The sequence below is a fragment of the Amphiura filiformis genome, chromosome 10, assembly GCF_039555335.1.
Source record: "Amphiura filiformis chromosome 10, Afil_fr2py, whole genome shotgun sequence".
In the NCBI taxonomy this organism is placed as follows: Eukaryota; Metazoa; Echinodermata; class Ophiuroidea; order Amphilepidida; family Amphiuridae; genus Amphiura; species Amphiura filiformis.
This window is the reverse complement of record NC_092637.1, coordinates 13,967,053-13,993,449: the sequence shown is the minus strand read 5'-3', so window position 1 is coordinate 13,993,449 and position 26,397 is coordinate 13,967,053. Positions and strand designations below refer to the sequence as shown.

Below are 26,397 nucleotides of genomic sequence, written 5' to 3'. Positions count from 1 at the left end.
CCAACCGTGATCGTATATCGCGTATTTCAAACTTCAACACGAACGCACGACCTTGGCTACAATACTAACCAATCACTAGTGCATTGGCATGGTTGGATTCATTTCCGAGTTACTCACACACAGTCGCACACGCTGGTGTACATCGCGCAATGGACGCAAAAAAATCAACATGCTATGTCAAGCTGCGTTCATTCAATTGAAATTTCCACTATAAGCGGCTCTTACTTATATTTTTGTATACATTTCCTATGTAGCAAGCAGATACAATGCAATGCATGATGGGATAGCTGTTGTGATGCTTACCTGTGTACATGCTATGATCCCATTCTTTGCAAAGCCTGCTTCCAACAAATACTACAAGAGAAATAAATAAATCACAATATTGGTATTAATTACATAAGTTCTAATTGATGAAAGTAAATTAAGAATGAATAAAACCAAGAAAATACATTTCAATGTGCTACAATTACCGTATTCGCTCTATTAACTGCCCATGCCTCTATAAGCACCCATCCAATAACTTTACAACATACTGCCCATGCAAATCTGGATCATGGCCCGAAACATACAGGGTGTCCCAGAAAAAATTACAGAGTGAATAAAATTGAACGTATGTCGAGAAATAGAATCAAACAATTAAAAATGTAGCGCATAGCCTATTTTATTTCGCATTACATACAAAATTTTGATTTGATTCAGTTGACTGGTTGCGAAGAAATCAACGATTACCTAATGCGTGCATCAATGCAGTTCATTCCAAGTTTGATCAACAGACGCTTTTTCATACTCGCTCACTGCTTCCTAAAGTAATTTAGTCAACATTTTCTATTTTATAATCCGACATTGTTATGTTATTCATGCTTTCACTGAAGATGAATAACAGTTTGTCTGAAAAACTTTGATTTATACAATTGGAAGCTTTCCAACTTTAATTCTTTAGGTTGTGCAAATATGTTATATTTGAACTTTCCAAAGAACATTTGAGCCAAGAATGACAATGTTCAAGTGCTTACAGCTTTACGTGTTATTTGATACCATGCAACATTAATGTTGAAATTTTAAAAGATTTAGGGTAAAGTGGGGCATTAGGGACCCCCATTTTTAGTTTTCTTCATACCTGACTTTTATTTAATACTTGTTTCTGTTTTTAATGGTTTCACTTGATAGACTTTTTATTCAGCTATAGATGTACTGCAGGAAAAAATCTGTCAAAAATGCATTAATTTTCAAACACCATGCATTTATTTACAGTAAAATGACGATTTAGGTACAAGATAACTCAATAAATACAGCATCTATAGGTAAGCAACTATGCTCATCATAAAAAGCATGATCGACTTAAGAAACTGTTTTCTCATTTTTTTATATTTTGGTCATTTCCTATTTTAGGCATCATTTTGTGCAAATAGGCATTTGTGAATTTAAAAAAGTTTATTTTGATGCCTTATATGGTCAATATCTCAAAAAATAATACCAATATCAAACAAGGCGGTTCTCGAACCACGAGTCTCGCCTGCTTTCGCAACCGCCTGCTTTTGTGATTACTTTTGGTAGAGGTAAATGAATTTGGCGGTTATCGGCTAGGCACGATTATCTGGCTGATGGTGACTGTGCCCACCAAGTTTCATACCCATGCAACAGTTTTTACTAATTTGACCCCTGGTGACCCTGAAATGACCTTCCAAAACTTTGGCTCTAAATGTTGACTGTATCCAATAAGTTTCATACCCACACGACAGTTTTTACTAATTTGACCTCAGATGACCCCTGGTGGCCTCGAAATGATCTTGAAAAAATTTGGCTTTAAATGTTGACTGTACCCACCAAGTTTCATGTCCATCGACAGTTTTTACTAATTTGACCTCAGATGACCCCTGGTGACCTCGAAATGACCTTCCAAAAATTTGGCTTTAAATGTTGACTGTACCCACCAAGTTTCATGCACATCCGATAGTTTTTACTAATTTGACCTCAGATGACCCCTGGTGACCCCGAAATGACCTTCCAAAAATTTGGCTTTAAATGTTGACTGTACCCACCAAGTTTCATGCCCATCCGACAGTTTTACTAATTTGACCTCAGATGACCCCTGGTGACCTTGAAATGACCTTCAAAAAATTTGGCTTGAAATGTTGACTGTACCTACCAAGTTTCATGCCCATACGACAGGTTTTACTAATTTGACCTCAGATGACCTCTAGAGGTCCTCAGTGACCTTGACCCACTAACCAATACAAACTGGTTTTGTCTCGGGTCAAGATGCACCCACCCACCAAGTTTGAGAAACGTGCGACTCCTAGTCTCCGAGAAAATAGGCGAAAACCAAAACTTTAATCAAATTTGTCACACACACACACACGCACACCCCTACATACGGAAAAGTGATTATATAGTCTCCTGCCTTATCAGGCGAGACAAAAACCAAAAAAAAAACGGTTTTTGGAATGGTGCCTCAAGTTTAAGAAAAAAAAAATTCACTTTTTCGTGATTTTCTTCATAATTGTTGTTTTTACATCAAATCTGTATAAAAATTCATTGATGTCTTGCCTTTAAAAATGTATACTTTTATATGTCTTGCGTGAATAATTACAAAGTTAGGGCACTTTAACTACATGCATGTCTGAGAGTACACAGCCACCTTACATTGTAAGGTCATGTCTTCCATAGGGGGTGTATGGATTTCAACTGGAACAGCCCAATTTGCTGGGTACATGCACATACCTGTGGTATTTGCGTTGTTTTACCACTTCCTGTCTCACCAATCACTATGGAGCATTGTGTCTTATGTATCTCAGATAAGAGTTTCCCTCTAGCCGGATAAATTGGCAGATTACAGCGATGATGATACAAGTCATCTGATTGGTTGGATGAGTGGTTGTTGCTATGGAAACTCTTTTGCCGTTTAGCCGAGTTTCCTTCCATGACTGCTGTTTATGACAAAACAGAAACTAGAAAGCTATATGAATCAAGCTGAAAATAACTGGTAAAAATGTGCATTTTATTCACTAAAATTAACACAACAATTATATTTTTTATGAAATTTTACTCCACTTAAAAATTGTTAATTTTATTTTATCACCAACAAAGACACGCACAAACTTGACATGACCCAACGTTCAACAGCCCTTAAGGGGGTACTACACCCCTGTGGTAAATTTGTGACTAGTTTTGCATTTTTCTCAAAAAATAACAACACACTGGTAATAAAAATTATGTATATTATTGGGGCAAGGAATCCAATTACTACACTGAAATTTCAGTGACTCAAGACAAGCGGTTCAGTATATATGATAGGAAACGAGGTACATGCTAGCGGTACCTTATTTCTTATCATAAATAACAAACCACTTGTCTTGGGTCACTGAAATTCCAGTGTAGTAATTGGATTCCTTGCCCCTATAATATACATAACTTTTGTTACCACTGTGTTATTAGTTTTGAGAAAATGCAAAAATAGACACAAATTTATCGAGGGTGTAGTATTTCTTAATGTGCATGAACTACTACTGGAGGGATACTATTGTTACCAGCATGCTAAACAAACCTAGAATGGACTGACCTCTACACCTGATGATGCACAATTACTGATGTACAAAATCAAAGGTTTTCAAGGTACTAGAGAACGGGTTGAAAATGATGATGGTGCTGTTTGTACACACATCTCAAAATATAATTTGAAGACTACCTGTACAATCTACATTCAAACATATATTTTCATGGATTTGTAATCGCTATATTCAATTTGTTGCCGAAAAGGTCTAAAATCATAAAAAGAAAAGACACATTTTCACATGTGTTTCAATGTGACGCTTAATTGTTGGTGTTTATGGGTACGCATGCACTTGCGCAAATGTATAGGATACGTACACATGTGTTCACATGTTTATGTGTACGCACCAGGGTTGGCGATTTTTTGATTTTCAAAAATTCCAAGAACTGCTATACCACATAATAAAGTCAAAAGAGACCAGTGGAATGCTAGACATAAATTATGTACAATCCTATCATGTATAAGTCAAAACGCATTTTCAGATGTGAAAATTTCACAGAAAAAATTTGGTAAAATCATGGGAAAAAACCTGTTGAATTCTGCACCTTGAAAATGATTTTTTTAGCAATAGATAAAATGACATCATAGAGGTATTTAATTGTACCCAAAAGGTGTAAAAGCATTACAGATGAAGTAAAACAGTCAATTCAAGGAAGAAATTAACTTAAATTTATCAAAAATGGTAAAAATTGAACAAGTTGATTTAAATCAGTGATTAAAAAAAAAAATCATTTGATTTAAATCGCGCCAACCCTGGTACGCACCAGCCCTCGAATTAACCCACGGCACCCATGGCATTTTGCCATGGGTGCCCATCCCCACTGCCATAATGCCCTCAAAATATGTCCTTTACCCAAGGCAGTCACTTGCCGTGCCCTCTAATGAAGTTGCCGTTGGTGCCCCAGCCCTGCCCCTTCATTATAAAATCATCTATCTATTTTTGTGTGTGTTTTCTTCACTTTTGAGAAATTGCCTTGGTGCCCTTCTCAAATTCTCAACAGTTGCCATGGTGCCCTCTTGAAATATTACAAACTGCCGTGCTGCCTTGCCTTTTCAGTGAAAATCCAAGGCAATTATCAACTTGCCCTAAAAAAGTTGCTGTGCCCCTTCAGATCCTTAATTCGAGGGCTGGTACGCACACACTTTTGCAAACTTTGGTAATGGGTAAGCAGGGTCCGCATTAAGCAATTTTATTTGTGTAGCAAAAATGCTCACCAAATTTGGGAGCGAATGCTTATGAATGGTACAAAATTGCTACACATTCCAAAATTGTGTAGCAAATGATGAAAATTGTGTAGCATTTTGCTACTGCTACACCCTTATTGCAGACACTGTGGGTAAGCACAAATTTGTGCAAGTGAATATGGGTACGCACGCTTGTGCAAAAAAGTTTTCTGGGTATGCACGACTTTGCACGTTTAAGTGTTTATGGTTCACAAGTGTTCCTTGTTCCATCTGTTCCATGCCTCCTCAGGATTTTTTTTTATCAATTTTATTTTTATTTGTTTTCACTGTTTCCGAATTCATATGGTTGTCTTTCAATTTTTTTAATTTATTGTTTAGTTCTCTTGTTCCTTCAGCGGATTTTTATGCTGGTTTCAGTTTTAGTGAATCAGTATTTCTTATTTACCTTGTTCCACTGTTTCTGTGGTTCATGTTGATTTTTTCCCCATTTTGATTATTTTTTTATAATTATATTTGTTTACTTGTTTTGGTTGTTTTTCTTTTTAATTACAATAATTTTTAAAGACATGAAGCTCAGACAAACTGGCATTATAATAAAGGAGAGAAAAAATCAGAACCGCTCAGACAATGCCAGTTTGTCTGAGCTTCATTTCTTTAATTGTTATATATTTCTCAGGCATGTATCCTCTGGTTCCTCGACAGGGTTCACAGTTTTTCATGTTTTTGCGTCCAGGACGCTTTTTGTACTCACTGGACCCAGAAAAAGTAAGATTACATAACCTGAATGGGTCCAGCAGGCTGTGTTTGGAGTTGGACCTGGAAAAAATCCCATCCAAGAAATATTGTAAACATGGTAAATTGAATTGGCGACATTGTAACGTAATATTTGCACGATCCAAAGAAAAGTCCAGGCCACCTCTTCTAAAGTTCCCCTTGTATCACTAATCAAACATCTGTGCATGAAATAGCGATGAGTGAGCCCACACTGTGTATCATGTAGCAGCGTTTGTAGTAATTGTATGTAATTTATGAATGAAAAGTTTAAAAATATGCTGTGAGCCGACTGAGCTGTGTCGGTGGTACATTTCCTGGTGACAATTATGAAAACATGTTTTTGCGGTAGATGTATTTTCAACTGAGCAAATATAGCAAAATAACAAATAATTTAAAGATGATTAAAACAATTATTATTTCAAGTTTGGGGATCTAAAATAAAAGCAGTATAATGTTATTAAAAAAATAAAATAGGCCCTAGATAATTTATATTACTACGCAGAGTTGCGAGGCTCAATGACTCAACTGACCAATGGGAGATGCCGACACGCCATGAAGTGATTAATATGTATGAGCTATTTACACTGCCACTGGCACTGAGTGATCATACCGTAAAACATCGTCTACAAGCATATAGAGTGCTTCGGATGAAAGCTAAATTAATCCAGGCGCCATTATAGAGTTTGAGCAAATAAATTACAGATCCAAGCATATACAAACAAGTATTATTGCAAGACCAATCTATTGTATTGGCATATTCACGCTTGTTTCATATTAATTGAGCTTTCCAACTTGTGCACGATTGGAAAGCTGCCGATAACTAAATTACTGAATACACTGATCTTTCTATGCGAGCGCCGTTCATGATTTTAAAACAATGTTTTCGTCAACAAAACTTGTTAAGCTATACAGGTAATTTCTACTTTGTTTTATCTTAAATTTAAGAGGCAGGGAATGTTGGAGACGTATAAGCGCCACTCGGGAGAAAATGGGTGTCGCACATCAATATTATTTTGCCTTGTCACAAGCGTATTTGCATGGTTTCTGGGGGCCAAACGGCGCCTGTCGCCCGCTTAAAATCACCCTTGGTTTGTACGCGTTCACACAGTTTGCGGACCCCTTCAAATCCAAAGTTCAAAGTCCAACGCGTACAAAATCTTGAAACGTATGTGTTCAAATTTGAATATTTGAATATACATGTATAGGAACACCCAATATTGTTAAAAACGTCTTCCAAAATAAAATAAAAAATACCCCTTGGGCAATGTTTAGGACCCCTTCAGAGGAAAAATTCACAATTGAAAGGGTCCAAAAAATTGAACATATCCCTGCAGCAAACTGCTTCAAGAAAACCCTGTTGGGTAGACAAACAAGGCATACCCGTCGGTCAGTCTTCAAAATTTAAGGGGGTACTACACCCATGTGGTAAACGTGTGACTATTTTTGCATTTTTCTCAAAAAATAATTACACACTGGTAATAAAAGTTATGTATATTATTGGGGCAAGGAATCCAATTACTACACTGAAATTTCAGTGACTCAAGACAAGCGGTTCAGTATATATGATAGGAAGCGAGGTACATCCTAGGGGTACCTCATTTCTGGTCATAAATAACAAACCGCTTGTCTTGGGTCACTGAAATTCCAGTGTAGTAATTGGATTGCTTGCCCCTATAATATACATAACTTTTGTCACCACTGTGTTATTAGTTTTTGAGAAAAATGTAAAAATAGACACAAATTTATCGAGGGTGTAGTACTAGTACCCCTCACGCAGCTTGTAATTACATGTAGGTATGCCAGGTGAATTCAAATTTGCCATCAAACTGCATCATTTTATATATCAAATTAAAGCCCTTGAGTAAAGAAAGCCAACACTGAAAACCTTTTTGTCATAGCACTTTCCGTAGCAAAGTTACATCTTGTCAAAGATTGACTTTCATCAAAAAGATTCTCCTAGCAAAATTCCCCCAAAACAGCATTACGGGGTGTTTCTAGATCTTAGTCTCATGACGATAGCACCTTTTTTAATGGAACTGCTATCAAAATCTCTCTGAAATTCCATAAAGTAGTCTCTCATCACTAAAAAAATCATATATTTGGGTCAAGTGAAGTATAGACAACATATTTATGAAGGTTTCCTTCTTAAAAAGCTTCTTTTTAATTTCAATGTAAATTTGTATTGCCGGTTTAGGCCATTTTGACTGACTAACAAATGTGTTAACCGAGGTTTCCCTGTGATACCTATTACATGTATTTAGAGAATAATGGATGGGCTGGCCAATATTTTGAGTAGACTACGATAACAATATTGGCCAGCCCATCCATTATGACACGATATTGGATAGGCAAAAGACAAAATCCTATCTTTTATTCTCATTCTTATTCAGTTTTAATGTAATGTTTGCGAGAAAAACTGCCTTTTTTCAGAGTACATCCCCGTTGTTTTAAATGAACGAAACCATCACGAACATCTAAGCCGCCGAATCGCGTTCCTAGTTCTCGCACGTGTATTACGCGAACGCATTATCGCGCGATCATTGAGGAGCAATTAGCGTGCCGCCGTTGGCGTATACCGTTGCGTGGCGGCGTGCGCCTTGACTAATATCACTATCAACTATTGTGAGATATTATACACCAGAAAACCAATCAAATTACGTGAATTCTTTACAAGACGCACCCATTGAATAAGAATTAAGCTTAAGCTAAGCTTACATGTAAGCTTACCTGGATCCGCCGAGTGAAAGTCTGCCGAATTCTGCTATCACTCGACAATTTAAAGAAATACAATCGAAACTTTTAGCTAAAAAACGACATCATAATGTATCCCAAAATCACACATGAGATCAAGTTTCACTTATACTTACCAGTAACAGTCCTTTAAGTATAAAAACGTGTTAATTAGTGTTAATACTGTTATTTAATTCACATTTAGATGCTTGCCACGACAGCTTTACCGATTCACATTGCGCAAACCAATCAATTAACGTTAAATAGAGCCCGTAACCAGTGTTGCCAAAACTTTTCAGCGTCAAGGCGCGGCGCATTGACTCGTCAGGCCGCGGTAAAGGATTCTCAAGTAGCCCAATTTTTTAAGCTTCTAAAAAAGCGCCCAATACCGGATATTTGGGCGGATTTACCCGAATTTAGAACGCAAAACACCCAATTGGGCGGAAAAGCACTTGACTTTGAAACTTCCGGTACTTACTGGGAAGTTACTGATCGATCAATAAATGGTCACAAAACCCATTGTAATTTCAATTTGGAGCTTCAAAGACTCAAAACCTTTATAAATCGGCTAAATTGAAAGGAAAATACATCAAATTAGTGCCGCGGCCTGAGACTGGCCAAAGTAGCCCAATTTTAGACAAGTAGCGGCATGCTTTTTTGAGTAGCGGCAAGTGATCGCCAAGTAGCCCAATTGTGCGCCTAAGGCGCGGCGTTGGCATCACTGCCCGTAACCATAATGCTACAGGCGCACTACACATAATTTTAATTTAAAGCAATATTCAATAAAAAGAATAAGTAATATAATGAATGCCAGAACTCGGGTTCAGAAATGATTTGATGGGGTGAGCTGGGGGACAAATATCCGGGGGGGGGGGTTCTTCGAAAAAAATTGTACGGGGGTGTGCCACGCAGACTTTCGGATGCTGACTTTCTCTATACCTACTTTTTGCTGTTTTTGCTACCCATCAGTATACCAATTTTCAAGAAAAAGCACCCACAAAGCACCCAAATGTGCCATTATTGGGCGCTTTATGTGCACTTTTTCCAAAATGCGCCCAATTTGGCGCATTGGTCTCCACTGAAAACCCACCCATTGATATACCAAAATCGCTGAAAAGGTACCCCAAAACCGTGGCACATCCCCGTATACCTTCAACCAGGAAGAACCCCCCCCTCATATGAGGGGTCAAAAAAGTTTTCAAACAAGTTTTTGATCTCTTAGGGTTTTTTTCAACTTCTCAGGTCAGGGGTAATAAAAATTCCTTTAAAAGGAATAGGGCGAGCAAATGAATTGTCAAGATAAAGATTTTTTCATGTGGGAAGTCCAGCCACTTGCATATTTTCATCCTAAAATGTTGCATATTTTGGGAATTCCCAATTACCATTAGGCCATCGACAATGAATTCATAGTTTCTTCTTGGAGATCTTGAAAAGGGGATGAGGTCATATTTCATTATTCATTATTTGGCATCATTTCATTATTTGCTATTTGTAGAGGATTGGATTCAAACATAAAACATTTTCCAAATGAATCACTATATAGGTTCATTTTGCTCATATAGTGAAATAAAAATCTTTTAAAATAAGTTACTATTATTACAAGCGCATCTGAAACTGCACCGGAAAGTGACGAGGGATTTTTAAATTTCCATTATTTACCACTCTACCACTACTGCAGCAAAACACTGCTATAAAATGCTTACAAGAATGAGACAAACATAACTGACAAGTAAATACTTTCATAATGACATCAACTTCAAGAAAATTGAGATTTGCATGAAAATAATGAAAGTTTTGAAAAATGTATTGTTGTATTTTGAATGAAATAAAGACTGATTGATGATGAGCGCCGAGGAAACTATGAAAGCTTATGAATTCATTGCGGTGGCCTTATAATAGTTCATTGCTATTTCTTAACCAAAAATGTATGCAGTTGGGATTTTTCAATAGTTTTGAGTCACTGAGACAAACATTCCTATTTATTTTGCCCATGATGCAGTCATGTCTACAGTAGAATTCACCTCGACCTTTGCAGGACTTATAAACCCCATTAAAAGCTATTAAACCAAGATAACACTCATTGAAACAGCTCAACTGATTAAATCGGATCTTCTCTGGCTGTGCACATGTGTCTGTTTTATATGTGCGATATAGCAATGAGCTGCTATAATACAGCTTCAGTTGGGTAACCGATTATAAAGGAAACGCAAGGAAACAATGGTATGTAGACCTTTGTTCACGAAATGAGACAATGGCCTGCTTTTTGTTAACCAGCATTCTTGAAAATGAGCAACATAATGATTGTTGACTTAACACGGTTTGGAAATAATTTCTTCATATTTTTGGTGTTATCTGTCGTTTACATATCCTTCCTAAAACACAAAAGTGCGACCCTTTGTCAATCACCTACAGTACCCAATTTCGGCATACTATATAAGAAATTCATCATGATGATTGCCAGAGAATAGTTTAAATGTAGCTTGTACCGTTTTTTTGTGGCATCCTTCAGAAGTGAGCGGTCCGATACCAATATTTCCGGTCAAATCTCCATTCAATTAACACGGGGAGTTGGCTAGCTATGCCTTGCCCTCACTCATATTTTACAAAAGTGCGACTATTTCTGAACCTCTAACCTAGCTGTAATTTTAGGTCATGTTAGAGAAATATATTTGCTAGAAGTTTGGAGAATAAGTTAAATATTGGCTGGTTATTTTTCACACAGTGATGTTAACTAGGCAAGTGCCCATTCTTCCAACATACATCATTTGTAGAGGTCACGCATGGTGAGAGCACTGTGTATTGTGTATAGGAAAACGGACAGTAACTGCAGTATGCTTTAGAATATGGGAGTCATTTTGATTGACGATGTAACTTGCCATGTCATATAATTGACTTCCTCAATCAAACCTCTTCAAATTGCTATGAAAATGGACATTTTTCAGAAATCCAAAAAAAATCATTTGTTATTAAATATTTTAATAGTGCAAGTGATAATATGCTTCTTGTTAAATTTATGTTTTGACATCGACATAATTGTATGAAAAATAATTCGTGATTATTTATTTGCATTTTAATTTTCAAAAGTCCAACCAAACGCAAAAAAAAATGCGTATGTAGGCCTACATCATGGTACATAGGCATACATGTGTTTTGGTACTGAACAGACGATGTTTTAACGATGTTAAAACTCCTGAGCATTAACTCATGCAAGATCTTTGTAGTTCGCATCTTACGAGCTACATCAGGGATACCAGTGGCCTCCTGAAGTTGGGAAGGAAAAAAATATTTCATAAAATACTAAATGCGAAGCGTAGCGAGCGGAGCTCTCGTCCCTCACGGCGTGGGGGTCCAGGGGCCCGCTTAAGGCAAAGCCCCTGTTGGGGGTCGAGGGGGCTTTTCCCCCCGAAGCCAGATGGTTTCTGCACATTTAGCACCACACTAGGAAAGGCCATTTCAGAGGGTAAAAAGAACATTTCAAAGCTCCTGGCTTGTTCTACACTTTTAATAAAAAGTGCTTCCTTCTTCCAGAAAACATGCTTTAAAGTTTTGAGTTTCCTATACTTTTATGCACAAGAGACACTCTTAAAAAATGTTTTTTGGCTTTATTACATGACCAATATGGCTGATGTTGATATATGTGAAGCAGAAAAATAAAACAATAATTAACAATTTGTGCTTGGCATCCACTGCCTACCCCACCCCACCCCACCCACCCCCACCTTTTGGTTAAAATTTAGCTAAAAAAAACCTGTTTTAGACTTTTTTTTGAAAAAATGCTTCCTTCATCCTAAAAAAGTGGTTTTAAATGTTCTGTTTCCTATACTTTTGTACATGGGAGACATTCTTCAAAGTGTTTTCTTGGCCTAATAACATGGCCTACATGATTGAAATTGATATATGTAATGCGCAATATAAAAACAATGATTCATCAAATTTTTTACCCCCCCCCCCTTCGGGTATGTGGGAGGGGCCCACATGGGGGGGGGGGTATAGGCCTACTTATGATTGTGCATGAAGAATACATTGTACCCGGACATTGTATGATAAGAGTAATTTGTAAAATTCGGTATGTTAAACATACAGAGACAGAGTGATGTCACTACAAATTGGGACTAAAATAGTAGGCCTAAAAAGGAAATACATAGACCTACACACACTCAACCACCCCCACCCCCATGTTCACAACGACGGCTACACAAAGCCAAAGGATACAGCTAAAAGGTTCATATCAAACCTTTGACCGAAGTTCATTTCCATTTAGACTTAAACATGACTTGATATTAGAGTATACATAGGCCTATACGGCATCAGCATCATCAGTCCAGCATCATCTCAAACGTCATCGTTCATTAATACACATTACATACTTCTTACTTGGGTAATATTTGTTGAGGAAAAAGAGATGAGTTTTTGAACGCAAAAGCCGACACACTCAGTATAATATGCTGGTCCGATAATGGACTAAAATTCATCAATTTTGGGCATGAAAAGGTGTTCTCAATAATATAAAAATTTGAGCACATGCATGTTAAATGAGTACCATTATCTAGTTGAGTCATCCAGTCAGGGTTCTAAGGAATTTTCATTTTAAAATTGGAGATTTCCTCAGATTTTTTTCCTTCCAACGGGAGATTTTTTTGCGACCGGCCGAGCGGTCCGGATTTCCGGAAATATCCGGAAAACTGGCATCCCTGCTACATGTAGCGCTGAATGCCCGGGGGGCACTCAACTTTGGAAGTGACGGTATGTGCCTGTCAATAGGCCCCCTCTTTTGAAGTCGACTCTACCCGATGACCCCCTTCTGAGTCATACCCGATGACCCCCCTTTTTTTAGTTGCTGCTACCCAATGACCCCCTTTTTTGGTTGAGGCTACCCAATGACCCCCTTTTTTCTAGATTTCCTAGAATAGCATCATCAAAATGCAACAAAATAATGCCGAAACTTTCAAATTTTGCTCCATTTTTTCAAAATTATGCCGAAACTTTCAAAATTTTGCTCAATTTTTTCAAAATTTTCTACCCGATGACCCTTTGTTTGAAATCTTATACTCAATGACCCCCTTTTTCAAAATATTATACCAAATGACTCCCTTTTTTATTTTGTTTGTACCCAAAAAATAATGCTTTGTTACCGATAGGCCCCTACTTCGCGACGCCGGTAGGCACATACCCGTCACTTCTAAAGTTGAGTGCCCCCCCCCTCCGGGGCTGAATGAGAGTTTAAATTTAATATTCAAGATCACTTAAAAGGGCATTTCGTGATCCACAGCCTCATCCCCCACTTTTCTCAAAAAAAAAAAAGTTGAGATTTTTATATCACTGGAATACTCTGGCTACATAATGTTTATGTACAAAATATTTCTTGCATATTAATTCGTTTAGCAAAGATATCGCGAAATTTGAATTTCGTTCTGGTATACCAGAACAAAATTACAACGTATTGTCTATGGAGCAGTGTAATACACATAATCATGCATAACTCGCAAACGCAAAATCGGAATCAACTGAAATTTTGGGAATATGCTTTTTTCGTGGATATGTACTGAAAAATGTCATAAAAAGAGGATGCTAGGATCACGAAATACTCCTTTAATAGCTGGTAGCTGGTAACAAAAATGTTGGTAGTGCTTAGTATTCTATTACTAAAATAATAGAAGTCTTTATGTAGGCCTAATAAGATTTAAGATAATGATTATCCCTTCAGAGTTTGTGGTTATTGTTTCAAAACTCATTGTATTGGCTAGTGTAAAATGTTTTACAGAACAAAAACATAACGCAGTAAGATCTGGTCATGCATGTTGTTTTTTTGTTGATATAAATGGTTATTGGTCATTCTTGAAGTTCTTTATTATGATTGCATGCTCTTATAAATTACTCCAATACCCTAACATACACAGTGATTCCCCTGTTTCAACTTTGATTTTTAGATTTGAATGAAAATTCCCGAATATTTCTGAAAATTCCCAAAATTCCCGAAAATTCCCGTTTATTCCCAAAATTTCCGGTGGAAACTTTCCACTCCGAAAATTCCCGGGAATTTTACAACCCTAGGTGTAAAAAATTTTACGTTTAAAAAAGTTGGTGAAAAAAATTTCAGCTCCTTTTCTGCCAAGCATTTTTTGCTAAAGACATGTTCCTTGGTGCTTCTTCCAGGCCTGTATGCTGCTTGAGGTGCAATCACAGAATTAAAATTCTGTGGGTGCAATATTATATACCTCATAATACCCTCAACCTCAAATCGTGCATGTCATGGACCAATTGCCGGCGTCAAAAAGATATATCTTTAACCTTTAAAAGCACCCTCCCCCCCCCCTGAATCATTGCTTTAAAAAGCTACTCCCACGGTTCCGGGATAGAAAATAGTGGTATGCGCCCTTAATACTTGTAAGTAACAGCTCGTAACCCCAAATCAATCGCAATAAAAAATGTTTACTGCACAACATGAAAGGGAGTGGTACATATGATTAGAATCTAAATTAAACTGAATCTTTATACTGAGGACAATTACATTAGGTACATCCCGAAGAAATTATTGACTTGTACACGTACTGTGTATGGTGTATTTGTTCGTGCTCGCAAACTGTGATAAGGTAAGCAGAGAAATGATTTTAAGCTTATCAATTCAATGACAATTTCAATATCCAGACATACAGAGCATACAATGACATAGGCCTTAATACGTACTTTTTCTGGGGAGCATGACAAACACCAAATTGGTGTTTTATGACCTTTGACATGCATGCATTCTTTTGTCGAGAGTGACATGTTCTTTCAATTTGTGCTGAGTGTCTTTGGCAGACTTTACTATGCTTCAGTGGTCATGGTGGTCATGAAAGGATTCAATAGATAACCTTTGCCCCAATAATCCCAAGCTATTGTCAGAAACTGCTCCTTGGAAAATGTATTCAGAAATAAATTTGTTCTGTTGAACGAAAAGTCTAACTGGCGATAGAGAATCTACATATACGGTATGGGTATCTCAAATCGTGTCAGAATCGGTGAGGTCTGAGAATGTAAAGCAATGGAAATTCAAAAGTAAACAAAGCTCATCACATACCGGTACAGGTATTCTAGCTTTGAATTTGTACACGATAGTTATGCATTCGATGCTAGAGTATGTTACTATCATTTTTCGGTCGGACAGCAGTGACATTTTTTGCAACGAATGTTATTTATTCTGTTAATGTTTAAATTTGGAGTCTACTTTATCTATAAAATTTGCCTATTTTGAACAGTCTAAAATTTTATTGAAGTGCAATTTTAGCAACATTATGCGATCGCCTGTCGTGATTGTTGGCCGTGTTTTACTTCTGAACTTCCATTGCTTTAGTTTACACGGTGTCATACTTCAGCGAATCTGACTAGATTTTGAATGCAATGGTCTCTAGCCTCAAATGTGAAGCTACAGATGAGTTGACTGTTGACCTCAATGTTTATCAACAAAGGCAAGGGACTGGTATATCGATATGCTTGAGTGAACCCCATGCGCATGCAACCACTAGACTGTTCAATAGCCTTATTGTGATGCGGCAGGAGTTTTAAAAACACGAGCCCTGAACAAAATATGATGCGCGCACATACTGCCAGGCAAAAAACAATGGAAATTGTGATGATGTGTGCGTATATATATCATCTATAGGTGAGCAAATTTGTGGCTAGACTTCTCAAAAAAGTATAGTACAGATCTAGTTCCAAAAAAGTTGCTCAAATTGACAGGTGTTATAGTCGCTTAAAAATGAGCAAACTTTGCGTTTGAAGAAACAGATTCACAAAATGAATTTCGGTAACATCAAACTTCACAGATAATTTTTTTAATGCGTTTAAAAACTGACGACAATTTTACCAACTTGTGCCATTAATCCCATTGTACTTCCCTGGTCTATCTTTTAATTCTAAATCTAAAATTTCTAAAAAGCTAATGTAAACAGAAGTTCAACTAAATTTGACCAATGGCAATGATATTCATAGCTAAAAAAATCAACCCTCCAGGCTTGCCTCCCCCCATACACACAGATCAACTTGCCCCAACAGATCATTCTGGGACACCCTGTATTATACCATTCTGAACTACTTTTTTTTTAACAGGTAGCAAAATGGCATCACTTCTTCAGTTACTGCTGCACCTGTCTGAGAAAGCAGCTAATTTGGCGAGGAGAATCAGAGCAGAGAAAACTTTGTTTGATTTACTGGTGGAAGAAAAGACGGGAGAACAGAAGAATAAGAACTTTGTGCATGATTTCAAGACATTGGCAGATGTATTGATACAGGAACTGATACGACATGAAGTGTCCAAACAGGTAGGCTCAAATCAGGGGTGTAAAAAAATGCTAAGTTTCCCAGGAATGACAAATAAATTTTCCCTCGGTCAACCCAGGATCTCACAGATGAAATCATCTCTTAATCTCCCTCCACTCAGCTACATGGACAAATGCATCTCTTAATCTCCCTCCTTACACACAGGTTCACAGACAAATTCATCTCTTAATCTCCCTCCTTACACAGCTACACGGATATATTCATCTCTTAATCTCCATAAAAGGAGAATTCTGTAAACAAATTTCCATTTACATCATATTTCTCCAGTGCAAGTTGCTTGGATAAGCCTTTTTGAAATACTATGGCGGGCACAAAAGGAGAGGGCGTACTTTGAAGTGAGTAATCTTTTGATAGCTGAGAAGCATACAAAAGATTACTCACTTCAAAGTATGCCCTCTCTTGTTCCCGCCATATTTCAAAAAGTCGTATTTCCCACGAGCAGTAAAAGTTTCCCGGGAATGATATTACCCAATTATAATTTAATAAACCAATTTTCCCGCTGTGGCTCAAATCATCGAAAAAAACAACAGTTGATAAGAAAATATTAATATTGATGTGTCAGAGCAAAATGGCCCTAAGTGCATTTTTGGCCAAAATGAGATTTGGTACCAAAATAATCCTTACAGCATTGCGCACCTTAAGATTGTATGTATAGCCATAATGAAGCTATAGCCACAGAAACAGTCATCAGCGGAAATGTAAAGCCCTAAGTTCATGAAATATGTGAGAGCCCCAAGTACAAAAATGCCTGTATCATTAAATGGTGTTTTTGTACTTAAGGCCTTTTGGCTCTGACCCCTTGATATTTGTGAATATGTATTTTTCTGTATCATTGTTTGAAGCTCCTTTGCATTTTAAAGTGTTGTGGTTCGATTTTTTCATGTTCTTTTCAAATTATTCTTTCCCTTGTGTTAGATTTAAGGAAAGAAAAATCTTGAAAAAAAAAGTTCGATAATTATAATTATGTGTCTATCTTTTTTTAATTACCAGCATCCTTCACTGGCAGATCATGTGCTAGGTGAGGAAAGTAACAAATTCACCAACACATTAGGAGAAACCATTGTAGTAGCTGTGCAGGACACAGAGCAGCAAACGTGTAGCCTACTCACCAAAGTCCTTGATGGGAATGCAGAAGCAGCTGCCATCTTGGCTAGCATCATACACAGAGAGGTTGCCATGACAACGGATGAGCTGTTGGCAACGGTACAAATAGATCTGGATGTTGATTCTGTTGGAATATGGATTGATCCTATAGGTGAGATTAGTAGTGTAGCCGGGATTTTTTCAGAGAAAGGTATGGGGTGGCACAGTGTCATCGCCCCGATATCTTCATGGCAGAAATCGCCATGGTAGGTTGAATCCACCACCACGCATGGCCATTTTGTATTTTTGTATCGACCTGTTTAATAGTTTTGAGGCGCATAATGGGCCGAAGGACATCTGACTAAGGCTACTGACAATAGCCCCAATTAGCCGGTTACTGACCTCGCTGATGTGTGGGTCGAGCATGGTACTCCATAGGTCATATTCTTTTTGACTACCTCAACGATTAGCCTATACACTGCGCTATATAATTCGGCACATATAAATCAGAATTATTGTCAGTTTTTGACTCAACACGCACAGTTCTTTCTCAAGACGCAAGCTAACAACTATCATATCTGTTCAAAATATATATTCAAGTGCAAGGGACCACATCTGGTTTCTTTATACAAAATCATTTATGGGAGATATCATTTTCTACCCCGGTATCCTAAGATTTTCTTCTCATATTAAACTTGTGCATAGCAAATTCATGTGTATCGATCCCGGGTATTTATTTTAGTATCTCTGCTGACAAAGTAATTATTAGCCAGGTGATGTTGGTGTGTGTGTGTGGGGGGGGGGGGGGCAAGGTGATGGGGGGGTATTTGGAGGCTAGTCTCCATGGCAGCCAGTTTGGTTCCGCACCCTCCACACAAACAGTCTGCCAATGATAACAAACAAGGTCTTTTTGATTGGCTAGCCGGTTCCCATGACGTCATCCAGCATGTGCTTCTCGCGTATCTGATTATTCAGCCAGGAGTTCAACCCATGGGTAATCAAGTTCCCGGATGCAGCACTGCTGTTCGGTTCTCATTGACTTTGCATTGTCGCCTCTTAGCTAATCAGAAACACCGTGACACGTGGTCATTGGCAGACTGTTTGTGTGGAGGGAGCGTAACCAAACTGGCTGCGTAGGAGACTAATTTGGAGGCATGTACAATGTGTGTACTCTACTATTATTTAAGAAATAAAGGGTAATGCATGATCATTTACACGGAAATAATGTGTCCGAGGCAGTAAAAACGTAAATAATGGGTGAGGCGCAGCCGAACCCATTATTTAAACGATTTTACTGCCGAGGACACATATTATTTGCGTGTAAAGGATAATGCTGCACCCTTTATTTCTATTCTATTACCACAAAATAGTGCGATTTAAAGAGAAAATATCACATTTTTGCCCAAATATTTCAAGTTGTTTACCTCAAGGTGTAGCGCCTACACGTAGCCAAAGCGTATGCACATTCCAATAACACAACCTAACATTCCATTCTCCCCTATAAGCAGGTATGCACATACAATAACACACACCTGGCATTCCATTCTCCCCTACATAAGCAGGTGTGCTGTGCGCTTTGCTGTGCGCTGTGATGATATAAGAACATAAAGTTCGTTGCCCTTGACACTTTATCGCTAATTAATGGTGTTACGAGTCGTACTTGACTCAAGGCCAAAATCACCTTTTTCCCGAACTCACACGAATGCACAACACAAATACACTGTTTAAGCTAACAAAATCTAAGTCTTTAATTGAAAACAGAGTATGATTGGTACATATAATAACAATATCGCATATACAATAAAATCACACAATGACAGTTTTACTATATCAGTACTTAACCAGCTGTCTTCTTGTTGGTGATCCTAGAGTTCTTGCAATGTTCTGGACGACTGATGTAATATATCCTTATTCACTTGTCCGGCGAAAATCAGCGAAGTCCATAGTACACTTGCATTTATAAATCCATTGCGTATAAAATCCTCATACGAAAATGATGATGCTTCCTCCAATCTCCTTTTGCGCTGCTATCTCCACAAATATATCTCCTTGCGCTGCTTTCTCCAAAAATGGTGTTTCTTTCACCAATCACTCTTTTTCCAGGGAACAGGTTTTTTAACGCAGCTCCGCTGTTTTTTGACAGATGCGTGGCCTTCACAAACCCAGCAAACTCCAGCAATTTGACAGAAGAACTTTTAATCCTTTGATGAGGAAGAGCACTTTTGTGTGCTCGCTGTCTTCTTCGTTGCTGTATTAAAATTAGCTCAATTATTGGCTATATAAACTGGTTAGAATGTACTTCTTTTTTGAAGCACGAAGACCATCACACACATGTGGAGTATCTCAATCTCCCATGGCATTCTGTAAAGTCCCAACAAAAGCCTCAAGCTTTTTATATCAGTCCTCATGCAAAAAAACCCATCATCTATTAATAAACCATTACTTCAATCACATTTTCACAACATTGCTGCAATCTTGGGATTTCCCAAGATTAATTATACACATTCACCTTTCACATTACATCACACACCGTCGACGTCCTATACGATAAATATAAATTTAATACTCCGTTGGTGAGCGACGGGCGAGTGGTAGTGAGCGACAAGCAGTGGTATTTCACTGAACGCAAGAAAAGGAGTTCTATCTGATTGGCTAGCAATCGATCGCTTAGGTCGCTCAGTAGTCAACTACAAACTCATGCATTCAATTCGATTGAAATCGATTATTCTATTATTGACGAAGATAAAGAGCGTGATAGTGTGTCAATAATGTACATTGTATTGCACCTGGTTTTACCAGCATTCCTTTATAAAATAATTTTCTCAAAGAGTTAAATATTATCAAAATTTTTACAGCGGATTTCAAATGTTTTACATCAAAATTGCAGTTAAACATATCCACAGCAAAATACCGGTCCTCACTAATTAGTACATTTAATTTCCAGTTAGTACATTTAAACGAAACCTGTGATTTACGTGACAACAAATAAAATTTTCTTACAATAGAAATATCATATGGGATACTGATATGGTAGGCCGCAACCGCCACAACGTGGAGCTGCTACGCGTAGCTGACTTTTTGTTCTGTGGAGCCAAATTGACCAATCATGTTAGAGTTTTTCATTACTCGGAGGTAAAACTGACCAATCAAGTACGACTTACTCATTACGTGAAGCGAATTTAGTCATTAAGAATTTGCCAGACGAGCTTCGTGGTTGCAAGATATCCTCGGTCACGATAGTTATGATTCAAAAAGTAATTTATGAAAAGTACGAACCGACTTATTATTATTAAGATGGACATGCACTCACAAGAAACTCATACAGTATTGTACACAACTATATAGCTAGGCAGAGTGGTGGTAAACCATGCACACAATTCTGCGATCTGCAGTGTATCGCCGGGAGCTGATTTGTACATCTTCTTGCGGGCGTGGCCTCATGGAATTCGACCTTCAGCAAACCAGTTCGGATTTACTTTATATACTAGTAGTAGGCCATACATACTGTAGTTACGGTACTGCCCGTTTTCCTATACACAATACTCAGTGCGCTCACCATTGACGCGTGACCTAGTGTATGTTAGAAGTATTATGCCATTGCCTATATGACGTCACTGTGTAAAAAATAACCAGTCAATATTTAAAGTATTCTCTGAAATTCTAGAAAATATAGTTTTGTAAAATTTCCTAAATTTTTAGCTAATTTAGGTGTTTGGAAATATTGGTACTTTTGTGTTTTAGGAAGGATATGCAAACGACAGATAACACCAAAAAATATGAACAAATTATTTCTAAACCGTGTTAAGTCTGCAAACCATTATGCTTCTCATTTTCAAGAACGCTGGTTAACAATAAGCAGACTATTGTCTCATTTAAGTAAACAAAAGCCCAGACAGTATTGTTACCTTGCGTTAAGCTTTATAATCATTCACCCAACTGAAACTATAATACCAGCTCATTGTTCATTGCACAGGTAAAACAGACACAAGTGCAGTGTGTATTTAACCAGAGAAGATCTGATGTTACATAGTTGAGCTGTTTTCATTGAGTGTTATCTTGGTTTAATAGCTTTTAATGGGGTTTAAGTCCTTCAAAGGTCGTGGTGAATTCTACTGTAGACATGACTGCATCATGATTATTTTAAAGTCAACAACATTCAACAATATGATCACCGTGATAGTATGACAGTATCAGTACCGTGGGTGTCAGTGATCCTGGCCTGACACAGTAGACAAACAAACAAACACGCCACACACATGGCACATGCATGCAAGGTAACATTGACTATACACTAATCAAACAATGGTATTGATCCTGTACAACTGTTGGTGGTTTATTTACATTCGATTCATTTAAAATCCACATAGTAAACATTAATTTTGGCAAGAGTTTTTCTCTCTGGAACGATGATGCATCAACTGGCTCGCGTAATGAAAAGATCTAACATGATTGGTCAATTTAGCTCCATGAAGCTTAAAAGTAAGCTACGCGTAGCAGCTCCACGTATGGGCGTTACGGCCAGCCATATACTGATCATGCGAAAATCGTAAAACATAGAATAGAAACAGTGTGGCCGGCTCTCAAAATCTCAAATTGTATGCATAGCCTGAGTCATACGGCCTATCTCGAACAAAATCACCATGCGTAGTTGTTGAAAAACGTGAGGATTTATCGTACTACCACGGCAATTTTTAACACGAAGATATAGGGATGATGACGGTGTGCATCACTTCCTGGGGGCTTTTCTGATGGTGCAATAATGAACTGGGGGTTTCCAAGTTCCAAACATAGCTCTGACTTTGTTTACAATAATTTGGGGGGAATTCCAATATGGCTTTCCACACCATTATCTTGCAATTACAAGGGGCTTTCCCATCTCATGAAATACTTTCAGCTTGTAAACAAAGCTAAATAATTAAATTAAATCAAATTACTCAGGGCACATCACAATGGTCTGTCACGTGACGCGTTTCAACAAATCACAGTGCGCGATTTTGAATAATGGGTCGTGGGGGTAATAGAATTGAAGATAAAACAATTACCTCTCTCCCTTTTTTTAAATGTGGTAAAAAATGTAATGGAGAGATTCATTTGTTTGCATATAGCTGAGTGTTCAGTGTATTATGTAGACTAAAAGCTGGCAAATAAAGTTTGTTCTATGAGCCGATACTGATTTTATATTTTTGGAATTTTTTATCTGCCCCATGCAATTAAAAGCAGCTATTTTTTTTGGCTGAAATGGATTGATTTTGACTGACATTTTTCAAATTTTTGGTGTGTTTGATAGACCCACAAGGCAGCCATTAATGATTCATTTCTCTCTCTTCCTTTAGATGGTACATCTGAATACATCCATGGAGGTGGTGAAGGACCACTGCCAGCTGATGGCATCTGCCCTGTTGGTTTACCCCTTGCATTAGTACTTATTGGTGTGTTTGATAGAGCCACAGGGCAGCCATTAATGATTCATTTCTCTCTCTTCCTTTAGATGGTACATCTGAATACATCCATGGAGGTGGTGAAGGACCACTGCCAGCTGATGGCATCTGTCCTGTTGGTTTACCTCTTGCATTAGTACTTATTGGTGTGTTTGATAGAGCCACGGGGCAGCCATTAATGATTCATTTCTCTCTCCTCCTTTAGATGGTACATCTGAATACATCCATGGAGGTGGTGAAGGACCACTGCCAGCTGATGGCATCTGCCCTGTTGGTTTACCTCTTGCATTAGTACTTATTGGTGTGTTTGATAGAGCCACGGGGCAGCCATTAATGATTCATTTCTCTCTCCTCCTTTAGATGGTACATCTGAATACATCCATGGAGGTGGTGAAGGACCACTGCCAGCTTATGGCATCTGTCCTGTTGGTTTACCCCTTGCATTAGTACTTATTGGTGTGTTTGATAGAGCCACAAGGCAGTCATTAATGATTAATTTCTCTCTCTTCCTTTAGATGGTACATCTGAATACATCCATGGAGGTGGTGAAGGACCACTGCCAGCTGATGGCATCTGTCCTGTTGGTTTACCTCTTGCATTAGTACTTATTGGTGTGTTTGATAGAGCCAATGGGCAGCCATTAATGATTCATTTTCTCTCCTCATTTAGATGGTACATCTGAATACATCCATGGAGGTGGTGAAGGACCACTGCCAGCTTATGGCATCTGTCCTGTTGGTTTACCTCTTGCATTAGTACTTATTGGTGTGTTTGATAGAGCCACAGGGCAGCCATTAATGATTCATTTCTCTCTCCACCTTTAGATGGTACATCTGAATACATCCATGGAGGTGGTGAAGGACCACTGCCAGCTTATGGCATCTGTCCTGTTGGTTTACCTCTTGCATTAGTACTTATTGGTGTGTTTGATAGAGCCACAGGGCAGCCATTAATGATTCATTTCTCTCTCCTCCTTTAGATGGTACATCTGAATACATCCATGGAGGTGGTGAAGGACCACTGCCAGCTTATGGCATCTGTCCTGTTGGTTTACCTCTTGCATTAGTACTTATTGGTGTGTTTGATAGAGCCACAGGGCAGCCATTAATGATTCATTTCTCTCTCTTCCTTTAGATGGTACATCTGAATACATCCATGGAGGTGGTGAAGGACCACTGCCAGCTGATGGCATCTGTCCTGTTGGTTTACCTCTTGCATTAGTACTTATTGGTGTGTTTGATAGAGCCACAGGGCAGCCATTAATGATTCATTTCTCTCTCCTCCTTTAGATGGTACATCTGAATACATCCATGGAGGTGGTGAAGGACCACTGCCAGCTGATGGCATCTGCCCTGTTGGTTTACCTCTTGCATTAGTACTTATTGGTGTATTCGACAGAGCCACAGGGCAGCCATTAATGGGCCTTATCAATCAGCCATTTGCAAAATACAACAAACAAGACAATAGGTGAGTCTATCAGTGGTGTCTCCTACCCTACAAGATTCTTATTGCGGCCACCTGCACAGGTACATCATCGCCAAGGTACCTACCTGGTGCACATAAAGTACCTACATAGTACCAATGCTGTACTGCACAGGATCCACCAACAGTGGTACTGCACTGGTAGCACACTGGTACTCCCCTGGTACTGCAGAGTACCAGCTATGGTAGACAGTTTACCTGTGTAGGCGGCGACAATAGGAATCTTGTGGTGTACATAAACAGGGTGTCTCTGAAAGATGGTACTGGAGCTAGTTTTAATAGGTTCCTTACTTGCAAATTGAAATTCAAAAACTTAAACTATCTGGTTTTACCAATGGTATTCTTTTTAAATCAACAACTTCACTTAAAAGTTGTTTAGGAAATACAGCGATTTGGTAAAATCCCCTAGTTTGTAATTTTAAAGAATTTAATAACTTCAGCACTACTCTATATTTTTCTCTCACCTTGAACATCTTCAGCAGATGGTGATGCTGTGATGATATCTTGTCTAGAATCGGGATAATCCTTTTTGATGACGTCATGTGATTGACAACATGTACGTCATAGTATGTTGTTGTTAAAAAAATGAAGGATAACCAACTGAACCTCATGTAATGTGTTCTTGTTTCTTTCAGCTGGGCAGGACAATCCTTGTGGGGAATATCATACAAAAACACTAACATAAACAATATAGAAACACCAAAAAGTGACGCTGCAGACAAGAAAGGAATGTCAGTCGTTATGAGTCGCTCTGAAGTTCCACAGTTCATCAGCGCCATGGAAATGATAACCAATAACAATGTAAAATACACAGGTGGTGCCGGATACAAAGTGTATTGCGCAATTCAACAACTGGTCGATGCGTACGTGTTATCCAAGGGCAGTACGTTTAAATGGGACACATGCGCTCCTCACTCTATACTTAAATCACTTGGAGGTGGTATCATAGATCTGGCGAAAGGCTTGTCAGGAATGAAGGAAAGTCCAGAAGGGTCGTACGGGGAAGCAGAGCTTCAGTCAACACAGCTTGCGTATAATCAGCCTGACGATGTAAAAGGCGCCAGCCCGGGACAGAAATGGGCCAATGCGGGTGGCATGATTGCGTACAGGAAACCTGAAGTGGCGTTGAAAATCTTGAGTGAGTTGTGTGTAATAAAAGGTAGTGAAGAAGGATAAGTGAGTTTCTGTACATGTATATCAGTAAGTTTAGGCTATTTTATAAAAGGCAATTAATATTTAATACCATATGACCAGATGGGTGCTGACATTACAGTTTCAAGATGGAAAGTTATGAAAAGTGATCTTTGGCAGTGGTCTTCTCACTCGCTTCTCACCGCTGTGTCCGGGGTTCAATTCCCCGCGGTGCCACATGTGAGTTTGGTTGCCGATCCATGCTGGTCCTCGCAGGTTTTTCTCCGGGTGCTCCGGTTTTCCACCTGCATCTAAAATCGGACCTCTTCCCATATCCCTGTCCCATCATATCTGGATGGCATCCCTTGAAGTTAGTAGCCTCTGAGCACTATTGGGCTTAGCCTGGCTTTGGCCGAATGTTATAAATAAAAAATAATAAAATTCTGGACCAGATTTTGCAGCAAATTTTTTGTTGTTGCAATTTTGCAGTGTTATTGTTGTAAGAATTTCCACTGATAACTTTTTTCCAGTTAGTATACTTTATAAATTTAGTTCAAGATTGAAAAAGAATCAGAATCTCCCAATGTGTAATAAGTTAGCTGTATAAAGCATCATCAACTTTGATGATATATGTCTGAAAAGCTTGTATCTGTTAGCATTGTTGTACATCACCTGATCACTTGGTGGTCTTGGTGTGGTAACGATGAA

At 38.3% G+C, this 26,397-nt stretch overlaps 2 protein-coding genes across 3 annotated transcripts in view; one reads left to right on the top strand and one right to left on the bottom strand.

Moving 5' to 3' along the window:
* LOC140162534 (ATP-dependent RNA helicase DHX33-like) overlaps positions 1 to 8,479 on the bottom strand; it is a 49,067-nt gene extending 40,588 nt beyond the window's left edge. Inside the window, exons 1-3 of one of the 2 annotated variants that reach the window (XM_072185783.1) lie at positions 8,377 to 8,479; positions 2,722 to 2,927; positions 304 to 354 (exon numbers count right to left, since the gene is read on the bottom strand). In XM_072185783.1, the coding sequence (XP_072041884.1) occupies positions 304 to 354; positions 2,722 to 2,922 (252 nt within the window). In that variant the 5' untranslated portion in view covers positions 2,923 to 2,927; positions 8,377 to 8,479. The remainder of the gene's footprint in view (positions 1 to 303; positions 355 to 2,721; positions 2,928 to 8,376) is intronic. The other variant, XM_072185784.1, reaches the window with a different exon arrangement.
* Positions 8,480 to 14,665: 6,186 nt separating this feature from the next.
* LOC140162532 (inositol polyphosphate 1-phosphatase-like) lies at positions 14,666 to 25,744 on the top strand. The gene is made up of 5 exons (XM_072185780.1): positions 14,666 to 14,829; positions 16,325 to 16,536; positions 17,546 to 17,810; positions 24,366 to 24,543; positions 25,194 to 25,744. The coding sequence occupies exons 2-5, from the start codon at positions 16,333 to 16,335 to the stop codon at positions 25,732 to 25,734; spliced, it is 1,188 nt and encodes a 395-aa protein (XP_072041881.1). The 5' UTR covers positions 14,666 to 14,829; positions 16,325 to 16,332; the 3' UTR covers positions 25,735 to 25,744.
* Positions 25,745 to 26,397: the final 653 nt, after the last annotated feature.

Excerpts from the sequence above, each read along its gene's own strand:
- LOC140162532 (XM_072185780.1), top strand. The coding sequence starts at position 16,333 with ATGGCATCACTTCTTCAGTTACTGCTGCACCTGTCTGAGAAAGCAGCT. Across the intron at positions 17,811-24,365 it reads AATATGGATTGATCCTATAG|ATGGTACATCTGAATACATC; the intron begins GTGAGATTAGTA and ends CTCCTCCTTTAG. Across the intron at positions 24,544-25,193 it reads TACAACAAACAAGACAATAG|CTGGGCAGGACAATCCTTGT; the intron begins GTGAGTCTATCA and ends TGTTTCTTTCAG.